The sequence below is a fragment of the Apium graveolens genome, chromosome 11, assembly GCF_009905375.1.
Source record: "Apium graveolens cultivar Ventura chromosome 11, ASM990537v1, whole genome shotgun sequence".
NCBI classification, from domain to species: Eukaryota; Viridiplantae; Streptophyta; class Magnoliopsida; order Apiales; family Apiaceae; genus Apium; species Apium graveolens.
In genome coordinates this window covers 202,548,075-202,568,441 of record NC_133657.1, presented here as the reverse complement: position 1 = coordinate 202,568,441, position 20,367 = coordinate 202,548,075, and the positions used below count along the sequence as shown (strand labels likewise).

The window sequence follows — 20,367 nt, the reverse complement described above, 5'->3', positions numbered from 1 at the left end:
CGAATAAGGAAAAATCTTATATCGATTAATGAACCGAATTAAATTCGATTATTTTATCGAACCAAACAATTATTTCGATTAAAATCAAAAACTGAATTAAAAAACTGAATTAGAAATAAAAAGAATTTTAATATCAAAAACTAGTTCCAGGACATGTTTAAATGAGAATTAACGTTAAAATAGAGAAATAAGAAGATGTACTCGAATCGAAATAAATAAGACTTTTTATTCATTCCTAAAAAATGATACTCTTTTTTTAATACTAATTACTCAATTTGGTTGTCTCCACCCATTTTATTCGGTCAGTTATCTATCATTTAGACCTAAATTCGCCGGTATTTAGTCTAATTTGGATGTTTAAATATTCAGATTCATAGAATTAATTTTTTTTAATAATATATTTAAGACAAATTATTAATGGTACTATAATATAATTGATTTTTTTCAAATAAATCCAAAATATAACGTTTAACTAACGGAGTTTAACAATCGTATGAAATGACATAATACTAAAACGATATCATCTGAAAGTCAAAACTATTTTATGTATCATTTGAAAAAATTAATTCCAAGAGGGTATCATTAAGAATTCTCAAAATAATAGTAAAATAAGCATAATTTTAGATTTTATTTTCTTTTGTGAATTTTTTATTTATATAAAACTAAGTAAAACTCATTATTTTTTATCCTTAACGGTAAAAAATTGAAAATCTATATTTTTAATATCAAAAAATGAACATATATACTTTTCAATTTTAGAAACTATAATTTTATAAAATAAAATTGCATTAATAAAAAAGTTCAAAATTTGTACAGAGGCCAGGCCACTCAGCTCAGCTGTATGCACACAATCAATCTGTATCTATCTATCCGGTACTCAAATTTTCTTGATTTTCACTATGCAATTCTTGATTAATTCAATCTTATCCATCTTTTATGTTATGTATTGCATTTGATGATGTTTAAATTAAAGCCCTTGTTTTTAATTTCAATTCTAGTTGTAATTCTTGCAATTTCAGTCACAATTAACAACACAAATCAATATAAAGTTGTGAAATTGAGATTAGCCCTGTTAAGAAACTACCCTTTGTGGAAATCTTTAGTGGGGGGTTTTCGAAAAACCCGAAAAGATGATCTTGTTATAGAAAGCCCTTATTGTGTTAGATGGCTTGCCCCGTTTCTTTCGGGTGGTGGGTATAGTACTGAAGCGTGGTCGTATATTCTAGCGTTAAAGGGTTTGAGTGAAAATGTTAGGTTGAGTATTGAGCAACACGGGGATTTGTTAAATGTTGCGTTTTGGGAGGGGTTATCGGAGGAAATGAGGAAATTGGCGGTAGAGCTTCATAAGACGAAATGTAGGTTGAATGAGACGGTTATTGTGTGTCATAGTGAGCCGGGTGCTTGGTATCCGCCGTTGTTTGAGACTTTACCGTGTCCGGAAATAGGGTATGGGGGGTATAGGATTGTGATTGGACGGACGATGTTTGAGACGGACAGGGTGAATGCTCAACATGTGGAGAGGTGTAATCGGATGGATTATGTTTGGGTGCCTACGGATTTTCATGTGAAAACGTTTGTGGAAAGTGGAGTTGATCCGAGTAAGGTTGTGAAAATTGTTCAGCCGGTTGATTGGAAGTTCTTTGATCCGGTTAAGTATAAGCCGTTTTACCTTCCCTCGAAAGGGACTTTGGTGTTAGGGTCTAGGTCAGTGAATGTTAAGTCGGAGAGTCATTTTGTTTTCTTGAGTGTTTTTAAATGGGAGCAGAGGAAGGGTTGGGATGTTTTGTTGCGGTCGTACTTAAAGGAGTTTTCTAAAGTTGATGGGGTTGCTCTTTATTTGCTAACGAATCCTTACTACACTGACAGTGATTTTGGTAACAAAATTTTGGAGTTTGTGGAGGGGTCTGATTTGGAAAAACCGGTTCATGGGTGGGCTCCAGTTTATGTGATCGACAAGCACATTGCTCATATTGATTTCCCGAGAATATATAAATCCGCTGATGCATTTGTCTTACCATCCAGAGGGGAAGGCTGGGGTCGGCCAATTGTGGAAGCCATGGCAATGTCTCTGCCAGTTATCATAACAAACTGGTCTGGACCAACGGAGTACATGACAGAGGAGAATAGCTATCCATTGCCTGTGGAGAGGATGAATGAAGTTATGCAAGGACCATTCAAAGGGCATCTTTGGGCCGAGCCTTCTGGTGATAAATTACAGAATCTCATGAGACATGTGATGAGTAATCCCGAGGAAGCGAAGGCTAAAGGTCGTCAAGCTAGAGAGGACATGATAAATAAATTCTCTCCGGAGATTGTTGCAGGTATTGTTAGAGACCACCTGCAACAAATTTTCGAGAAGACTTCGTGAGATTCTTGGTAACTGGTTAGTTATATCTTCTTGTAATATTAATGCTCAAGTTTGACAGATTAGTGTTGTTAAAGGAAATCTAAAGCTCCTGTGTTTCTTGTTTAGGCTAATTCGACAAGTTTATTGGAAACTAGATTTAAATTTTTTACTATAATTTAAGATTAGAAACTACTCGTAATTATTATGCGTGCATACTGAAGCCCGCTGGGCCCCAAATCCGGAGAAACCAGCAAGAACTATAATAGAGATGTAGAAAACTGTGGCAAGCAGCATGCTTGAACTCCTCCATACTTTTCAAGTTGTTCCTAAGTGCTTGCTTTTAAGTTACTGACAAAATTGAGACATTTCTTGCCTTATTTATGAGATAGGAAGGCATTTGTCCGTCATTTCCTATATATTTAGCATTTAGATAAATAATAACAGGCAGTCTGCTCACTGCTGTCATTTCAGTTTCTCTTATATCTCATTCACTACAACTTTAGGCTGGATTGAACATGCAAAGTAAGCTGATGATTATTGGAGAAATAATTCAAGGCTAATTATATATCATATATCAACCAACCTCATTATTGATTATGCATGCAATATTTGCTTTCTTAAGGAACAGTTACAGTACAAACTTTAAAAAAGATTGAATGTATAGAATAGTATAGTTTTCTGAATGTTCTAAAATTTTGGTTATTAAGTAAAATCTTGACGTAAATCTGCTTGGTACATTACACTCCACATTAGATTTCTCTGGAAGCCACTCTGAATATACAGAGGAGCCTCAAGAATTTGAAAGCTATCAGTAACTTTTTTTTTCTTGGTAAATATATATTACTTGATTTATCTATTTCTCCACTGGCGGCCAGTGTTCTGTTACACTGTTTATTCAATCTACTTATTTTCTTCTATTTATACGTCATTTTCCATTTATCATATGGTATAAAGTTTTTAAATGGAACAATTGCATAAATTATATGGTTATGTTTCACCTAAAACGAATTTATTTTTTGATATTCTGCTGAGGATGTCATTTTTGTTTTTTATTCGGTGCTAATGTATTTTTTCAATTGTTTCCTGGCACATACACTAGCCCTCTAAAAACCATTAATATGTAAACAGAAATGCTTGTGCGGTATATCAAATTTGCATATATAAACTTGTAAAATAACTCATTTTTGTGGCTGACTATATGTTGCTAGGTCGGTAATTGTTGGCAACTTGGCTCGTTTCTGTATGTCTAAACTTGTAAGTTATATGTACTTCTGGTTCGCGGTGACAATATTTTAATGATGTTAATACCTGTTCTGTTGCTAGTCTTCTGATGTCATTAGGTAGTGGAAATTAAGTGGCATTGAAGTTATGGTAGAATACTTTTATCAACATGTTATCATGTTTTGAACTGTGGGTGTGTGCAGACTGTTGTAGTCGTTATGATTAGTAAATTGAAACACCATTGTTGAAATTTTAAAATTATATCAAGAAATAGTTGACATTTCCAATGCTTCAAGCAAAGGAGAAATCAGATTACAACTCAAGGGGGTAAAGAAAGAAAAAGAATACAGGATGTGTCCCGGGTACCCAAGAACTGGATGACCAGAAAATTAAATGAAATAAGCAGCCAGAGAGATGATGGCAGCAAGTGCAGCTGGTACACACAACATTGTCCCAGCACTTTCCGGTGTTGGTGAAGGTGCAGGTGCTGAAACACCTTCAAGCGCAACTGTGGCTCCCAAGTTCGAGAAAGTGACAAGTACCATTACAAAGATGGTGAAAACTCTAGCAATCTTGAAGCTCTCCATTTCTTCTTTTTTCAAATTGTTTCTTGAGTGCTTGCTCAAAGATGGAAAGAATCAAGAGCTATGTTGTGCTTCTAAGTTGTGAATGGAGAAGAGGGTGGAAATGGATTTATATAGGTTGGTCTTCTGTTGTTTACAAGATTATGACAACTATTTCTTGTTTGTTTTACAATAAATGATGGATAGTGAAAGGGTGTTTAGGCTGTCAATAATGTTTACATTGCATCTTTCTCCATTAACACTCTGTATGTACCAGGCTGGATCAATAGAGCAAATGCACTTAATGATTATGTTTTCTATTCAATTAAATCAATAACAATAACTCATTAAGAAAAACAATTTAGCCACTAAATATCATGGCTTTTAAATTACATTTATCAATTATGGATAGAGTACTGTATGATCTAAGTCATGTGTTCTAAGTCTTTTCCAAGTCATGTGTTCTAGTCCTCTGAAGACCTCTAACTATTACACCTAAATGTCTTGCATTGATTTTTTTACATACTAAATAAAAACACAATGTAATACAAGAAGTACATAATCAACAAATCTTGCCATTTTTTCACATCAATACTGTTCTCCACGGAATCTAAAATCAGAAGAATATTTTACGAGTCGATTTCGAATAGCTCACGAAGACACCCGGTAAAACAAAAGTTATTTCCTACGAAAGAAAGTTTTTTAAGGTCTTGTTTGTTTCGTTAACTTTTATAATTATATAGGAACTTGAACTTCCCAGTTACAGTTACAAGTGCCAAAATAATTAAAATATACGTGTTTTATTTATTAATATGTAACTAGAGGTTACGTAATTAATTTTGATAAGTAATTAATGTTTTTATATTTAATAACTACGTAACCTATGGTGACCATGATTGAACTTGATAACAAACTTCCCCTATATATTATGGTAACTACAAAAACCATTTGAAGTTCCTTTACCCAATTTAAACTATATCAAACCAAATACTCTAACTCATTTCGAATCGAAGAAACTCCGGGTTATATCGAAACAAACGAGACCCGAGTCCTAAGTTTACCTAACGCACTATATAGAATGCTGTAATCTAACCACAAAATACGCTATGTATTTTATGTAGTTTGAAATTTGATATGGACAACAATATGAACACAAAGAGCACTCAAACAAAAGGGAACAACAAGCTGAAAATGATGAATTTTATTGATATTATCGTTGAAAAACACCTAAGAACAAAATCCTTCGAGAACATTTGAACTTGGGCACATAAATCTTAGTAAGTATATGTATATATTTCGGACAGAGGTGTTGCGGATGATTATTATATTCCCACCGATAGATGCAAATGATTATTATATTTCAATCGATAAATATTGGAAAATGTTATTTCCAGAGTATTTTTTTTTATTTTCAGAGCAATAGAGTGCGTAAAGTCCAAATTACCCCTGTATTGATTTTTTTCAAGAATTATTTATTGTGGGGCAGTTATGCATTTTCACCCCTCATTTGCTCTAAAAATAATAAAAAAAGGGTTCTGAAAATAGCATTCCCCTAAATATTTGATTCGATTCAATTCGATCTTTATATTAAATTTCAATCCAAAGAATTACTGTAAATGGAATTACTATTTGAAGAGCACCACCAATTGGAAAAATGAATGGGACTGGAGAAGCTCTGTTCTGAAGGGTCTTTTTCATAGTTTCAGGTATTGAATATATTTTTAACCCTATCTTTGACTATGCAGATAGACCTCGATGAAATAATAATCGATAAAGTAATAACCTCACTAAAATAATATTTTTCTCCGGTCCCAACATAATTGATACAGTATATTTTTGCTCCCGATAAAATAATAAACTCGCTAAAATAATATTTTTTCTGGGTACCGACCCTCCCTCTTACTTTAAAGAGGTTTAAGTGTATTTTAGATTTTATAAAATTAACCTACACTAATAATTATGTGACACAACCCCATTTCTCAATGCCTTTTGCAAGGATATTATTTCATAAAAATCTATCACTTTTGTGTTGATTTGATGTACCCAAGAGCATTTATGTCATTATTATAATCAAAGTTGTAGAATTTGCATTGAAATATATGTTCATTATCAAACAAAAATAATCAACAAGGAAAAAAACTCAAAACAAAACCTCACATTCTATGTAAAACAAAGAAAAATGATGCATCTAGTGGGACTTGAGTCTATGTGAATGCATGAGATTGTCTACTAAGGTAAACTAAGAGCATTGAAATGCTGAACACCTATTAACTGATTGCTTTTTGATGGATACATAGATACAGTACCCCAAACAAAACACATTTTCTATCAGTTTTGTGAGCATCACATGCTACAAGATTTTAAAAATGCTAACACTTCTGGAAAGATCACTAAATGTTCCATTTCACAGCTGTGTAACCTGATAGTGGAGTGGGGGATATACCAACAAGCCACCCTCAAAATGATTTCATATTATGATACATTTTAAGTGTTTACTACAATCATTACAAATATAAAAAACATAGAACACAACTGTCCAGGGTTGTCTTATGAGTCCAGTACTTCCTATATAAACCAACACATTGTTGCAGAAACATCTACTCTTACTTCAACAAGCATATTTACTCACTCTCTTCTCACACATTTTTTCGGGTTTTTGAACTTAAGAGCTTAGAGAGAAATGGAGGGTTCTAAGATTGCCAATGCTTTCACATTCGCGGTGATGGTTCTTTTGGTTTTCGCGAGTATTGGAGAAGCACAGGTTGGAGCACCTGCACCAGCACCTGGACCTGTTTCCGGTGCTACTTCACTTTACATTCCTGCTGCATTTGCAGCTGTTGCTGCTATCTTTGTTTCGCTCTTCTAGACAGCATTGCATGATGTTTAGGTTGTTCTTGTGATTTCCTTACCAGGGTTTTTGCACAATAAAATTCTTGTTTTTCCCTCTGTTTTCAGGTCATAGTTTGTAAGAGTTATTAATATATTTTAGTATTCTACTCCACAACTTATGGTACTTAATTATGTTGTTCTACAGGATTTAACCATCAGTACAACATTAGAAACACCATTTCCTCAATCATCAGTATAATTAGGCCATAAAAATGAGCACTTTTGTGCTAGAAGTACATTAAAACTTATAGATCATAATCTAAAACTAGGAGTAATCTAAAACTTATAGAATATGTTGTCCTAATGTGGCATTTCCAGTAACTCTTACCAGTCCTACCTAAAGCCATGTCTCTAGAGAGGCTTAAACCCGATATATTCAGATGTCGCCTCCCATTCTCAATTGCATGCAAAGGCAGAGGTTCCAAGTGCACTGCAGGGGCCATGACACGAAGACCAACTATATAATAACAGCAACCTCAAAATTGATCGCGGCAAATTGATTATTGATTTATATAGATTATAGAAATGGAGCTTAAAGGGTCAAAATAACTTTCTCTTTATGGAAGAATGGTGCATTCAAAAATTTAACATTAGTTAACCTCATTATCTTGACCATGCAATGCACTAACCTGCCTCCAGCAGAGACCTCGTCAAGATCAGCTCTAACATTTCTACCAGCATCACGGTCAGCTTTACGTTTACTCTCAGATTCACTCTGTCTTTCCTGCTCACGTTCTTCCATCTCTGTCAGCTCCTTATGGTATATGGCAAAGTTGAGAACTTTGAGTGCAGCCTCAACATCAGATACCAGAACCTTACTGTACAATGTTCATTGTAGGAGTTTTTGACCTGTTGTCCTGTACAATCAAACAATCAACTTAATTACTCAAGCATTCAAAACAGAGGCAGTATCATTGTTTCTAGTTAATTTGAGATACTTATTTTAGTTGCAAAATTGTTATATTCTAGTTGTATAGAGCGCAATGTCATATTTTTACAAATAACATTATCGTCTATTCGAGATTTGAATTTTAATTGAATTTTGGATTTAGTCAATTAATATGTTTGGATAAATAAAAAAAATTGGATATGGATATCTTGTAAAATCTAAAACGTTCAAATATTAGTATAAATATGAGAATTCCGAATGTCAACTCAGTTTGTCGTGTCATTTAAAATGAAACGAAATATACATTCTCAAACACAATTTTAAAAAAAAATGTATTGGTTGAAACTTACACGAATTTGTTATATTACAAAAAGTACGTATTGCTTAAGTATGCTTAGAGTTGCTGCTCTGCTTCTCTTACTGTTTCTACAATGGACTGAATTACATTTGCTTCTTTTCTTAATTCTCCCAAGAAAAAGATCCCTTTATTCTGAAATAGATTTACTTCTGGCATTAGTTCTTATCTGTGAAATGCTAAGATTGAAACAGATTATTCGTTGGTACAAATTTCATGCCTGCGTAAATTAATTGATAATCAACGTTATTCTGGGAACTTCTACACACGATCCATGTCAGAAATTGTTACCGTCCTAATTCAATCTTAAGACGAGCGTACTTTAGTAAAACTACAGTTTCAAATGCTTCATCTCTGCTAGATCTGACCTATCACTAGACACTTCCAGGGAATTAGCAATGCTTCTGACCTCTGCAATCATCGCAATGACATCGTTGAGCTGGTTAATTGCAGATCCAACACCCTGATTACACAAATTACGAAGAATAATCTTATATTGTGAAAAATAATGCAAAAGGTTACAGAGTTCTAACGTAGTAACATTTTGCTGGAAGTACTAAACGAGTGAATGAGACACTTACCACACCAGCAGCCCCTGCTGTAATGGCCATTGGTGCTGTAACTGCACTTAGACCAGATGAACACATGACAGGGATCTTGACAGCTCGTGAAATAGAATATGCAGCTGCTAGGGTCGGTGTTGCCTAAATAAACAAGAAAAAAATTTAAATTTAAGTTATTTTTACGTGTTATTGGTGCATGGCAGGTTTCATTACAGAATCGAAAGTTGAACCACCAATTCCAGATATAGGATGCTTTTGGTTTTCACAGTTTACACATCAACGAAATTGGAACAGGGTAATGTGACACAAGGAGTAAATTCAAATAAATTAAATAATAAATAAACCTACATGAAATACATAAAACAAGCAAAAATGTATTTATGCACCTTCTCAATCAATCCAAGAACACCAGATTTTGTTGGACTCGAGTATTTTCCTCCTTCAGTCTGGATAACATCAACGCCCTCCTGTTCCAACTGTTCGGCTAGCTTGATCTAATTTTGTGCAAATGAAGTTCAGTTTAGATTGATAGACGTACTTTGGTGTTACATTATGCTGTTTAGTAAAAAGACTTTTTCGGTAGACAAACCTGATCAGGTAGGCTTAGTGTGTGAGGCACGGTAACAGACAGTGCAACAGAAGGAAGAATCCTCTTAGTCTCCCGTGTTAGCTTTAGTATCTGAAAACCAAGACAAAGAATCACATTAAATTTTTAAAAGTAAACTTAGGCTGCATTGAGATAAAATCCTTTCTTGAGTAGTCTACCTCCTCTGGAGAAAATATCACACCCGCCTCATAGAAAGAATCATAATTTCCTATCTCAACCTACATAAAAATTACAAGCATGCTAGTAAATCAAAACTTTCCCCACGAGAAAAAGAGGATTATAAATAGCCTTTCACCATTTATTCAACCTTCTTATAATTAAGAAAGAAAAGATGAGACTATTGGAATTGTAAAATGATAAATGAAATAATAAGAGAAGAACAATGACAAGCAAGTTAGTTATCTAACCATCACAGCTCCAGCTTCAATGGCAGCTGGAAATGCTGCTGGATCAACAGATGAAACACAGATCTGCGAAAGAGAAATACTTAAAATTATTACGTTTTACAAAAGCTGTATCTCATCATCCCTTATTTGAGTATGTTACATACTTCCCAATGCATCACATTAAAGTATACAAGGACGGGGACTGAAGATTTGAACCCTATTGACAAAATTACTGTTGAAGAGTATCAGATCCAGTTGGGGCCTTCATCTACCACCTTGAGGTTTTAGAGCGAATGGTTACTTAACATGATATGAGAGCTCCAGTTGGGGCCTTCCTCTACCACCTTAAGGAAGGCCCCAACTGGATCTTATACTCTTCAACAAATATTACTTTCGAAATACCTACTTACCGGAAGAGAAGTTAAACTTGCTGCAAGCTTCACCAAATCAGGGTCACAAGCAATGTCCACATGAGTTGCTCCTCCCTGTATTAATGGCACTCATGAATGTTAGTGATGGATGGCTAAACTACTAACGTAAGTAGGTAATCTGAAATTACGTACATGGTTTCCAAACTTTACAGATTGATTTACTTATTCCTCATCTATGTAATAAGTAACTTTATATTTCATCCATCTGTATTTTCTGGTTCAATTTATTTTTCATGCATATATATTTTTGGACTTTAAATCGGTATTATATCTAATTGAACATTAACAATAGTCTTAAAAACCATAACCATGGGAGTTATGACAGAGCTATGCATGACCATATGAACTTCCAAATATAATGAGAAAATAAAAGTAGCAAAAGAACCTTATCTGCAGCAGTGACAACAGAAGCAACATTGTCTTTATCAAAATTCTGCAAGCCTGAAATAATCTGTAAACAAACAACTTTAGAAATGAAAATTAAGAAAATCTTAAAGAACACACACACAGACACTGGAAGATTTTGACATATTCACCTTGATAGCCTTTTTTGCATGAAAATCCTTCAACACTGCTTCTTTAGTAGTTGAAAGCAGAGCCCTTGTAGTAAAAGAAGCACTTCTAGTAGAAAAACTAGTTATGGGTTTAGCAGGTAACAGAAAAAATGAAGAAGAATTGCCATAACTTTTGTGTTTTGAAAGGGAGTGAGACACTGGTGCACAAATTGAGCTACTCATCACTGATTTGCAGTGTGTTTGAGACTCTGAGTGAAGGTGGAGAGAATAGATAAGAAGATAACTTGCAGCTACAAACTGTCTATTCTTTAAGATATTTACTTGCTTCAATAGGTTCAGACTCCCAAAAAGAAATGACCACAAGTACTATGATTTGGTTTGTACCAAATTATTACTGCTGTCATGTACTCTATATATATTATAAAAATGCATTTTAACACTAAAAATACAAATGAACCAATATCATTTGGTTTGTACTATGATTTGGTTTGTACCAAATTATTACTGCTGTCATGTACTCTATATATATTATAAAAATGCATTTTAACACTAAAAATACAAATGAACCAATATCATTTGCATTGTAATATAAGTTACAAAAAGATTTACTGTTTTTTCTTTCGAAAACCTGTACAATGTGTATTAATCATTTCTTGTACAGGTTGATTCAGGCGTTATTTAACCATTTTGTTTGTAATTTAGAGATAGGATTGAACACTTAGTAGTAAAAACAAAAGCTTCGCAAGCTAGCCAGTACCAGCTACAAACATTCATTCCAGGGTGTTACATAAACCACTGCTTATAGTTAATGTGCTTCAAAAGTTACATGCTTCCTGGGGCTTTTCATATCATATTACAGTAGTTTAATCATCAAAGCCACCTTCCTAACACAAAAAGAACTGATAGATGCCAGATGGTTCACAATGCCAAACCATATAAGAAGTATCGAACCCGTCCTTGGCAAACCATTCCAATAGTTACAAATTTAAATCAATGCTCAAAGTTAAAAGGAGGATCAAATAGAAAAACTAAATTAAAAATTTAATGCTATCAACTATCATACCATTTACAACAAAAAAATAAAACTAAACAATATGTTACAACAAAGAAACTAGAGTGGCGACAAATATAATGAGGTCCCTAGCAACTTTTTCATCCTTTTGTAGATCAGAATTGTAATATCAAGGACTCAGCACCAAGAAAAAGATGCAGTATAAAATTTCCCCACGCAACACAGTCCAAAATAATAACACATAAATGGACTCCAAGCCTTGAAGAATACTATTTGTGCAGCATGCTTATTCCTGTTCCATCAGAGATCGGAGTTCAGCTGCATTAGATGATGGATTAAAGTACGCAGATAAGTGTACAGCTAAAACAAGAAATTAGAAATCATAGTTTTTTGACTGAGCATATGTTTAATAATTTGGATTAGATTTGGATAAAATCAACAAAGAGAACTGCCTAGAGTGTATATTTTCGTCCCTTAATTTTCACAATGTAATCTTCATGACTAGTTTCAATTTCAAATTTGTTTATTTATGGACTGGAGTAAATTCTTTAATGTAATGACCCCTGACGAGATTCCAACTGCTTTAGTGTCTACATGCTATTTTAGATGTGATTAGCATAAATTGGATCTGTACTGCTCTCAAACCTAAATATATTAATATGATTACTGTTATTATAGATTCTGATTGACATCATATGCTTCCCAAGTAAGCTTGACATACATGAAGTCGACGGAGAGAAGCCATTTAGAAACCTCAGGCTCACTCTTTTAATTATCTGACCTCGTGGCGTTCTTGTTTATTGTAAATATGAAATGAAAACAAAATTTTTTATTGAGAGTTGCTCATAAAATAGGAGGTTACTAAAAGTTGCAATACCATGAGTTATGTTTACAGAGAAGCAAACACCAGGAAAGACATAAAAAACCACAAACTAGATTGTTTAATGAAAAGATTTAATATGCATTTTAAAAAGAACTTTCATTTCCTATACTGCCGATATCTTAATCCAGTGGAACTCATTTCGTAGGTTGTTACCATACAGACTCCCTAAGCTAATACAAAAGAACAGCACAGTTGGTTTCATGTTAACAGATATATAATACTAACAAAATAGAAGATCGTTTCCTTTTACACGAGAGAACAAAATATCATGATCAATGCATTTATTTGACAATATCATTTCTCAATTCCATTTCCATCAAAAGTATACATGAAGTTAATATATAGGAATCTAGGTAATGTTAAGCGCAAGCCTCATTTTCTTGACAAGCAAGATAACAAAATTCAAATTAATGCTTTAATGCTGCTACTTTCTTGACAAGAAGAAAAATTCATTTCCATGTTGCTACTTGCTACCATCTTTAGAAGCCATTCTGTGAATATATTTATGTTGTAATTTCATACACTACTCTCAAACTCTTACCCTCATACGAACGTAACAGTATAAAATGGAAAATTCACATTAAAATTATGGTCATACCAGTTTCCTGAACAGAACTGCATCACTATGAAGTATGAACTATGAAATTCCGATGATGTACCTTGAAAGAGAATCACCTCATCCTATTCTCTTTTCCACTGATCCAAAAGATTCAAAAGGCCATACCTATGCGTGAAAAATAAATTACAGACTAAGTTATAATTAAAAAACAAGAATTTCAGCAAGATCACACATCATTTGTGAGAATATACACTCAAAACTACAAAAATTCAAAGAGTAATTTAATTAAATTGGATGCAGAGTTCCTGACGTCTAATTTAGGAGGCACCTAACAGAACTGAATGGACCAGGCTGACACACATCATAAACTGAAGACCAAGGCTGTCACAATGCTTCGTTAACCCCCAAATAAAAACCATATCCCGGCTCTTATCTGAAGACTATCGAACAACAATTTGCATCGAGTGAATAACTGACCTGGATCTTGAATAACAATAATGCTTTCAAATAAGCATGAGTTAACAAAATGAAATAATTGTGTACAGAACTGATGCCCGACTTTAAACAATCGAGTTTCTTAATTAATAAACATACTAATCCTAGAAACAGGCATTTTAATGAATCTAAGAGCACTCACTTTCCAAAAAATTCTGGCTTCAATCATCCCGTAAGGAACAGGGCCAAACGTTCTTGAATCTCGAGACATGTACTTGTTATCTCCCTCAATCCAAATATGCCCTTTAGGAACCTACAAAAAACTACAAAATCAATATTCCACAAACCAAAATATCCAAACATGCGTTTAGGAACCTACAAAAAACTACAAAATCAAAATATCCACAAACCAAATCAAAATTAGAAAAATATAGTAAGCATTTTCCAATTAATAAGCTACCTATGTGAAATGCCAAACTTTGCAATATACTAACACACATCGGATCATGTTACTAGTTACTTTAAACCATTTTAGCCTCCAACCTACAGAAAAAACTACAAATTACCAGCCACATTGGTACAAAATAACAAATTTAAGCCTGCAAATTAACCAACAAACTAACACACACATAAAAAAACCACAAATTGATTGGCGAAGGACATGAATCTGACAGCAATCTTCTCGAAAACATCACCACTGTCACGATTCACACTGTAATCAACATTATCACCCTCCATTCCCACAACCCTTTTAGTAACAATCTTTCTAGGATCCTCAGGTGACCTTATCAACACAATATCACCCTTCCCCACTTTACCAAACCTGGTAGAGATTTTCTCAGCCAATACAAAACCACCAGTGATTTTCAAAGTGGGTATCATACTAGGACCTGTAACCTACAAAACCCAGAAAGCAATTTGTCTAATATTACTTACAGATTAAAAAAGACATGATCTTTAATTAAGAAAAAATCAAGAAAATAGGGGAAAATGTGAAGTGATGAGGTAATTACTTACATAAGCAGGAGTGAAAATATATGTGTTTGTAAGATGAAGAGTGCAGAAAAACTTGGCTAGGACAAGGGTTTTGTCAAATGCTTCTTTCACTATGTTGCTCCATAAGTTTGTGTTCATGTTTTTGTGTTCTACAATTCAAAGCAGGGTTACCTAAACCGACCAAATGGACTCAACTCAACATTTTTTAACTCCAAAAACCTGACCAATTCGAACAGATAATAGATGGTTTGTCAGGCATTCAACCCGAACGGGTTGGTACACGTTACAAATATGATTTATGATATGATATACATTACTGAGGAGTGTATTGAACTAGGATTTTAGGGGGTGTATTGAATTATGATTTTAATGTATTATATAATATAGATGGACTTTAATGGATTATATCAAATTTTGATTTTAGGTTAATTCTAGATAAAATGTCGTACGGTTGATGAAGAGTCTTTAGAATTTAAACACAATTCCTCAAAATCTCATAAATTATGGTGGGATTTCAAAAACTATAAAATACATTGCACAATGCCACAAAATCCATTATTTTATGAGGTTCAAATAAATCCGTCAGCATGTGAATACCATCAGATTTTAATGAATTTTAAATAATCCCAGTTGAATACCTTCAGATTTTTAAGCATAATTTAAAATCCCGATTGAATACCACCAGATTTTGTAGCATAATTTAAAATCTTAGTTGAATACCATACAATTCTGATACATATTTTAAAATCCCAGTTGAATACACCTGAATTTCATGAATGCAAAAAAATACTTTAGAATCCTAGTTCAATACACCCCCCTAAAATTACAATGTTAATCAAATTTAAATATAAGCACTATAATTATAAGTTATACTCCCTCTGTCCCTTTCAATTGTTTACATTTTTTAGAGAGTGTCTGACACGCATTTTAAGGTGCATATAAAATATAATTTTGTAATTTTTTTTATAATTTTATTTTTCTAAATAAAAATTAAAACATTCAACTTTTATTCAAAAAAAGAAAATTGTAAAAATAAGTTACATAACTATACCTTTTTATGTACCTTAAAATGCATGCCAGATACTTTCTCATAAATTTAAACAATTGTAAGGGATCGAGGGAGTACATATTTTAGTTTATTTATAATTTCAAAATTAACGATGATTTATATTATTGAAACTTTTTTCTATAAAATCATTCAACCTATTTAAACCAACCCAACCCAACTCAAACCGATATAGGACGACTAGGGTTGAGTTATAAATTTATATTTTACAATTTGAGTTAAAAAAATACAAACAGTTCTAATTGGGTCGGGTTATAAAAATGCCTACAATCTGGCCAACCCGACCCATGTGTAGCCCTATTTCAAAGTAGTTTACATTCTGACAGTAAAATGTTGAACAATGTGTTATGTTTGGTCGGGTAGTTTTATTATAGGTTAAGAAAAGAGAAACTAATCAAACTATCCTAAGAATACTAGTGAGCTGCTGAGCTTAATCAAAAATAAAAAAAAAATATATTATCGAAGATACTAAATTCTTTTTTTAAAAAAATATTTGTAAAATATGTTTGAAAACATTCAGATTTAACTAGGGATTTTAACCAGCGCTACGCGTTTTAAATATAATTAATTTTTTAAAAAATATTAAATAATATAAAAAGAAATATTTACGTAACTTTTCAGTTGAACAGTAACACAACATTACTCTTTTAACGAAAATAAAATTACGCGAATATACTTTTTCACATATGTTAGAAAGATATATGCTGTGTTGTCATAATTTTTTTAAAAAAACATAATTAACTAATTTTAAATTTTGTTTGTAATAAAATCAGTGCATGTTTCACTTTTTTTTATATGACATTGGTTAATTTTGAGGTATATTACAATTTTAAGAAGGAAATGATCTAAAAATAATTTATTTAATTAATAAAAAATTAAAATAATCTCAACAATATGTAAATTGTAAAATTTAATTTAATAAACTTTACAAAATTTCAATAATATGTATATTGTAATATTTAATTTAAAATAATTTAAATTTAAATTTTAAGATTAGGTAATAATACCCAACATATATTTAACAAAGTATTGGGTTTAGGCCTATTGAACAATATTATTAACGGCCAACAAAACATAGAACAGAGCTCCGCGGAGGGAGGATCGATGGCTACTACTTCAAATCACGGAAACCAACTCTCTAAATCAGAAAATTATGAAAAAAATTTGGAGGTTAGTAACCCCATCCATCCATGTTTTAGTTGTTGTGAATTGGTTTTTTAGTTTAAGGTGAATAGTTTGATTAAAACTTTAATTTTCATTCAAATATAAATTTTCAGTATATATAATGCTCCATTTGTATGTATAAGAGTATTCCATGTATTGATGTTGATTGCATGTTTTAGTTCGGAGTCATATAGACAATGATTTGATTTCAAATTGATATAATTAGTTCACCGCTGGATGCCTGTACTTCTGTAGAGCAAATTGCACTAGTACAGAAAAGACCTAAGGCGTCGGTCAAAAAAGGCCTAAGGCGTCGGTTTTTTAGCGTATTAAATGCAGGGGACGCTGTAGGTAAATGCCTACAGCGTCGGTTAAATGGTCGACGTAAAAAACTGTTTAGCGTCGGTTAAATAACACACGCAGAAGGAAAGAAAACCGACGCTATAGTTTTACAAACAGTGTCGGTCAATTAAACAACCGACGCTAAATCTTAGACCTGTTGTGTCGGTCTTCTTAAAATGCCGACACTATTATGCCTATCAATTGCGTCGGTCTTCTTAAAATGCCGACACTATTGTGCTTTATCAATTGCGTCGGTCTCACTAAAATGCCGACGCTAAAAGTTGTAGAGCAAATGTGTCGGGTCCTAAAATGCCGACGCCTTAGGTCTATAATTTCATTTTTTTGCCTGATCAAATGTTTTTTCCTGATCAATTTTTTTTGCATTTGTTTTTTCCTGATCATTTTTAACCTGTTTACTACACATATTAAAAACAGAGGTACACCCAAAAATTAAAAAAGGTTTACAAATTATATTAAAATAAATTTGGAATTGTTCATAATTTTAGTTTACAACCCAATATTTACAAAAATTCATCAAAAACTAATGTTTTCATGACAAATCCCTCAGACTAACTCGATTCTTGATGATATCTAGACTCCTTGTAATTGTTCTGCACTCTCTTCTTGTATCTCCAAGTACCATGCCCTGAAAAAAGAAGTTTATATTAGTACATAAAATCATATATGCAATAAATTATTCAACAAAACATGAATTAATGGCAATATTTATTGTGAACATGAATTAATGACATGTACTGAAAAAAATTACCTGACTATAGACATTCAAGAGTAAAAAATTGAGCCCAAATCTCTCGTATCTCGCTAATTTCCTTTCTACCATAGCTTCTAGAACCAAGACCCTACCAAAAATTTAACATACTTCAAATATTAGTACTTGATTTTAAAAATTGTAAACCAATATTTACGATATTTTAGTTTCCTTACCATTTTCCAATTCATGTTGGCATTTTTTTGAGAAAGCATGACAATGTCATACATGTACCTCATCACGAAAAAACCGCATTCTGTGCCTCCTTTTTGTTTGGGACACTACACATAAACAAACAAGATTCATAAATAATAACTAAAAAGTGAGGAGCATATAATATAAGTGAAATAAACAAACCAAAGTAAGTTATACCTGAACCTCGGTGTGATGCCAAATAAACTATTTTCTGTTATTCTTCAATCCACCTTGAGGTACATATAATTTAAATGCCCTGTAAAATACGTATACTTTCATCACATCACTTATAGGACTAGGTTCTATGTAGTAATTATACAACATGAAATTTGAAATTTTAACATACATTCGTGCAGGTGTGGTCAACCGTATCTTCCTTTATTTTTTCAACGAATCAAACACGTATATATCACTTTCATTGAGACAAAAAAGTAGCAACATCCAATGATCTCTACAATAAAAACATATATAATATATTAGCCGGAATATAATTATATAATATATATAGCATGACAATTACTATGATTTAATTCTTACTCTTGGATGTAAGGGGCTAGGATATAACGTTTATCCTTATTAGCAACCAAAATACTTGTCATGTTATCAGTTGCTTCGTCCTTGCGTTTTTGCTGCTCATGATTATGTGGTATTGCTAGTCTAGATGGCAACATGAATGCAAACTTATCGTTCTTCAATTGTTTGCACAACTTGCTAACATACCTACAAATATTATTTATCACAATATATGTGTGTGCTAATAGATTCTAAAGTGAATTAGGAAGAAAGACTGAGTCTTACTTTACAAATAGTTCCACAATGGGTATATTAAACCAACTCATTCTCAAAAACTGATTGACATCTTCGAGTGTGATATATATTGGACCATCTCCATTTTCCTCAAAAACGAATGCATCAGATTTTTTAGAAGGGGGCCTCTTTTTGAGTAAGAAACTTAAACCTGCACAGTGATCACTCGAATTTATGTTATCACCAACTACTTGAGGGCTTTGCTTCAGGGGAGTCACCGACCCTTTACTTTCAACCTTTGATGACTTTTGAATTGGCGTCATCTCTTGGAGTTTTTTCTTTTCCAATAAAGGATCCTAATCAAAGATATATTTATTGGGTTATATTTAATGGAAACTTTTCATAATTGAACCAAACAAGATATACCTGTCCCAACATCACAAGGTCCTTCGGCCATTGAACAAAGCTACCAGCTGCATTTCCTATTGCCTCGTGTTCGTAACATGGAACAGGAAGTGGAGTACGTTGGTATTCAGTTATAACATCATCAACTGATACTCTAACATTCTGAGGGGCAATCGGGTTATTATGGATCATCTCTCCCTGATTGGTTGGGAAAAGAGTCCCTCTAGCTGCAACAACTTTTCCTCTTTCTACATGTATTACACATAGCCGACAAAGTGTTGGAACCTGCAATATTCAAAAGAAATTTTCATTAGAAAGAGATTTTTATATCAGGTTCATGCCATGTTTTTTTAGAGCACAAAATAATTCAGTCGTATAGTAAGTACTATATGTTTGATTCACTGGCCCCTGTGAATCTATACGGTAGAAATTTCACTAATTTTCCAGTGAGTCGGGATTTTGATTTGAATCAGTGTTGAATTAATATGAAAGAAGAATCACAAGTCCACAATCTTAAGCAGGAACAACTTTTTTTGACGGGTTCAACCCAACTAATCAAGAGATTTAATAGTCCAAAATTATGTTGACAGTACCTTGATAGTTGAGAAATAATCTTCCGGATCCACCGAGTGACAACTACTTCGAGCATTATCAACTTTTCGGGCACCAACATCATTTACAAATTGATCAGCCTCGAGTGACACACCCATCTACTTCAACTGATTGAAGATGCCTTCCAATTTTGAATTCATCATTTCCTCGCACTCTTTCTGAACTTTCTTTCTGATTTCTTCCGTAATGGTAGCCAATTCATCTTTCGATACAAGACCACTATATCTCCTTGGCCCTGACTTAAATACATATTTTATTTTCACGCCTCCACCAACGCCTCTAACACGTCCCCCGTGCTCTTTATTACCAAGTGCACGTGCTAATAAGTCATCATGGCCTTGTGGAGTCCATGAACCTTCTGATGCTTGATTGTGCAACTCATTCTGTAAAATAAATTCATTAGAAACACTTCATTT

General features: G+C 33.1%; 3 protein-coding genes across 7 annotated transcripts; 1 reads left to right on the top strand and 2 right to left on the bottom strand.

Annotated features, from left to right (window-relative positions):
• The first annotated feature begins 801 nt into the window (after positions 1-801).
• On the top strand, positions 802-4,459 carry LOC141698100 (uncharacterized). The gene has a single exon (XM_074502713.1). The coding sequence runs from the start codon at positions 956-958 to the stop codon at positions 2,366-2,368; it is 1,413 nt and encodes a 470-aa protein (XP_074358814.1). The 5' UTR covers positions 802-955; the 3' UTR covers positions 2,369-4,459.
• A 4,007-nt stretch (positions 4,460-8,466) lies between these two features.
• On the bottom strand, positions 8,467-11,110 carry LOC141698566 (uncharacterized protein ycf23-like). Its single transcript, XM_074503270.1, has 9 exons — positions 10,788-11,110; positions 10,637-10,702; positions 10,231-10,305; positions 9,842-9,904; positions 9,593-9,652; positions 9,417-9,506; positions 9,214-9,321; positions 8,846-8,968; positions 8,467-8,727 (listed from the first exon to the last, which is right to left on the bottom strand). Exons 1-9 carry the CDS (start codon positions 10,986-10,988, stop codon positions 8,596-8,598), a joined length of 918 nt encoding a protein of 305 aa, XP_074359371.1. The 5' UTR covers positions 10,989-11,110; the 3' UTR covers positions 8,467-8,595.
• A 796-nt stretch (positions 11,111-11,906) lies between these two features.
• LOC141698381 (mitochondrial ATP-independent inner membrane protease subunit 1a-like) lies at positions 11,907-14,934 on the bottom strand. Of its 5 annotated transcripts, none has more exons than XR_012565083.1 (5): positions 14,673-14,933; positions 14,328-14,552; positions 13,858-13,968; positions 13,260-13,385; positions 11,907-12,096 (listed from the first exon to the last, which is right to left on the bottom strand). XR_012565083.1 is itself a non-coding variant. In XM_074503068.1 (5 exons), the coding sequence occupies exons 1-4, from the start codon at positions 14,787-14,789 to the stop codon at positions 13,338-13,340; spliced, it is 501 nt and encodes a 166-aa protein (XP_074359169.1). In that variant the 5' UTR covers positions 14,790-14,934; the 3' UTR covers positions 11,907-12,096; positions 13,321-13,337. The 5 variants fall into 5 exon arrangements, 2 of the variants coding, with proteins under 2 accessions (XP_074359169.1, XP_074359168.1); XR_012565082.1 differs by having other exon boundaries at positions 11,907-12,070; XM_074503068.1 differs by having other exon boundaries at positions 13,321-13,385; positions 14,673-14,934.
• Between the last annotated feature and the right edge of the window lie 5,433 nt (positions 14,935-20,367).

What these genes read in the sequence shown, in the direction of transcription:
- LOC141698566 (XM_074503270.1), bottom strand. Translation starts at nt 10,988, where the DNA reads ATGAGTAGCTCAATTTGTGCACCAGTGTCTCACTCCCTTTCAAAACAC. An exon ending in TTGTCACTGCTGCAGATAAG is followed by an intron (nt 10,306 to 10,636) that starts GTTCTTTTGCTA and finishes CCATTAATACAG; the next exon opens with GGAGGAGCAACTCATGTGGA. An exon ending in TTGAAGCTGGAGCTGTGATG is followed by an intron (nt 9,653 to 9,841) that starts GTTAGATAACTA and finishes ATTTTTATGTAG; the next exon opens with GTTGAGATAGGAAATTATGA.
- LOC141698381 (XM_074503068.1), bottom strand. Translation starts at nt 14,789, where the DNA reads ATGAACACAAACTTATGGAGCAACATAGTGAAAGAAGCATTTGACAAA. An exon ending in ATATTTTCACTCCTGCTTAT is followed by an intron (nt 14,553 to 14,672) that starts GTAAGTAATTAC and finishes TGGGTTTTGTAG; the next exon opens with GTTACAGGTCCTAGTATGAT. An exon ending in ATGTTTTCGAGAAGATTGCT is followed by an intron (nt 13,969 to 14,327) that starts GTCAGATTCATG and finishes AGTTTTTTGTAG; the next exon opens with GTTCCTAAAGGGCATATTTG.
- LOC141698100 (XM_074502713.1), top strand. Translation starts at nt 956, where the DNA reads ATGATGTTTAAATTAAAGCCCTTGTTTTTAATTTCAATTCTAGTTGTA.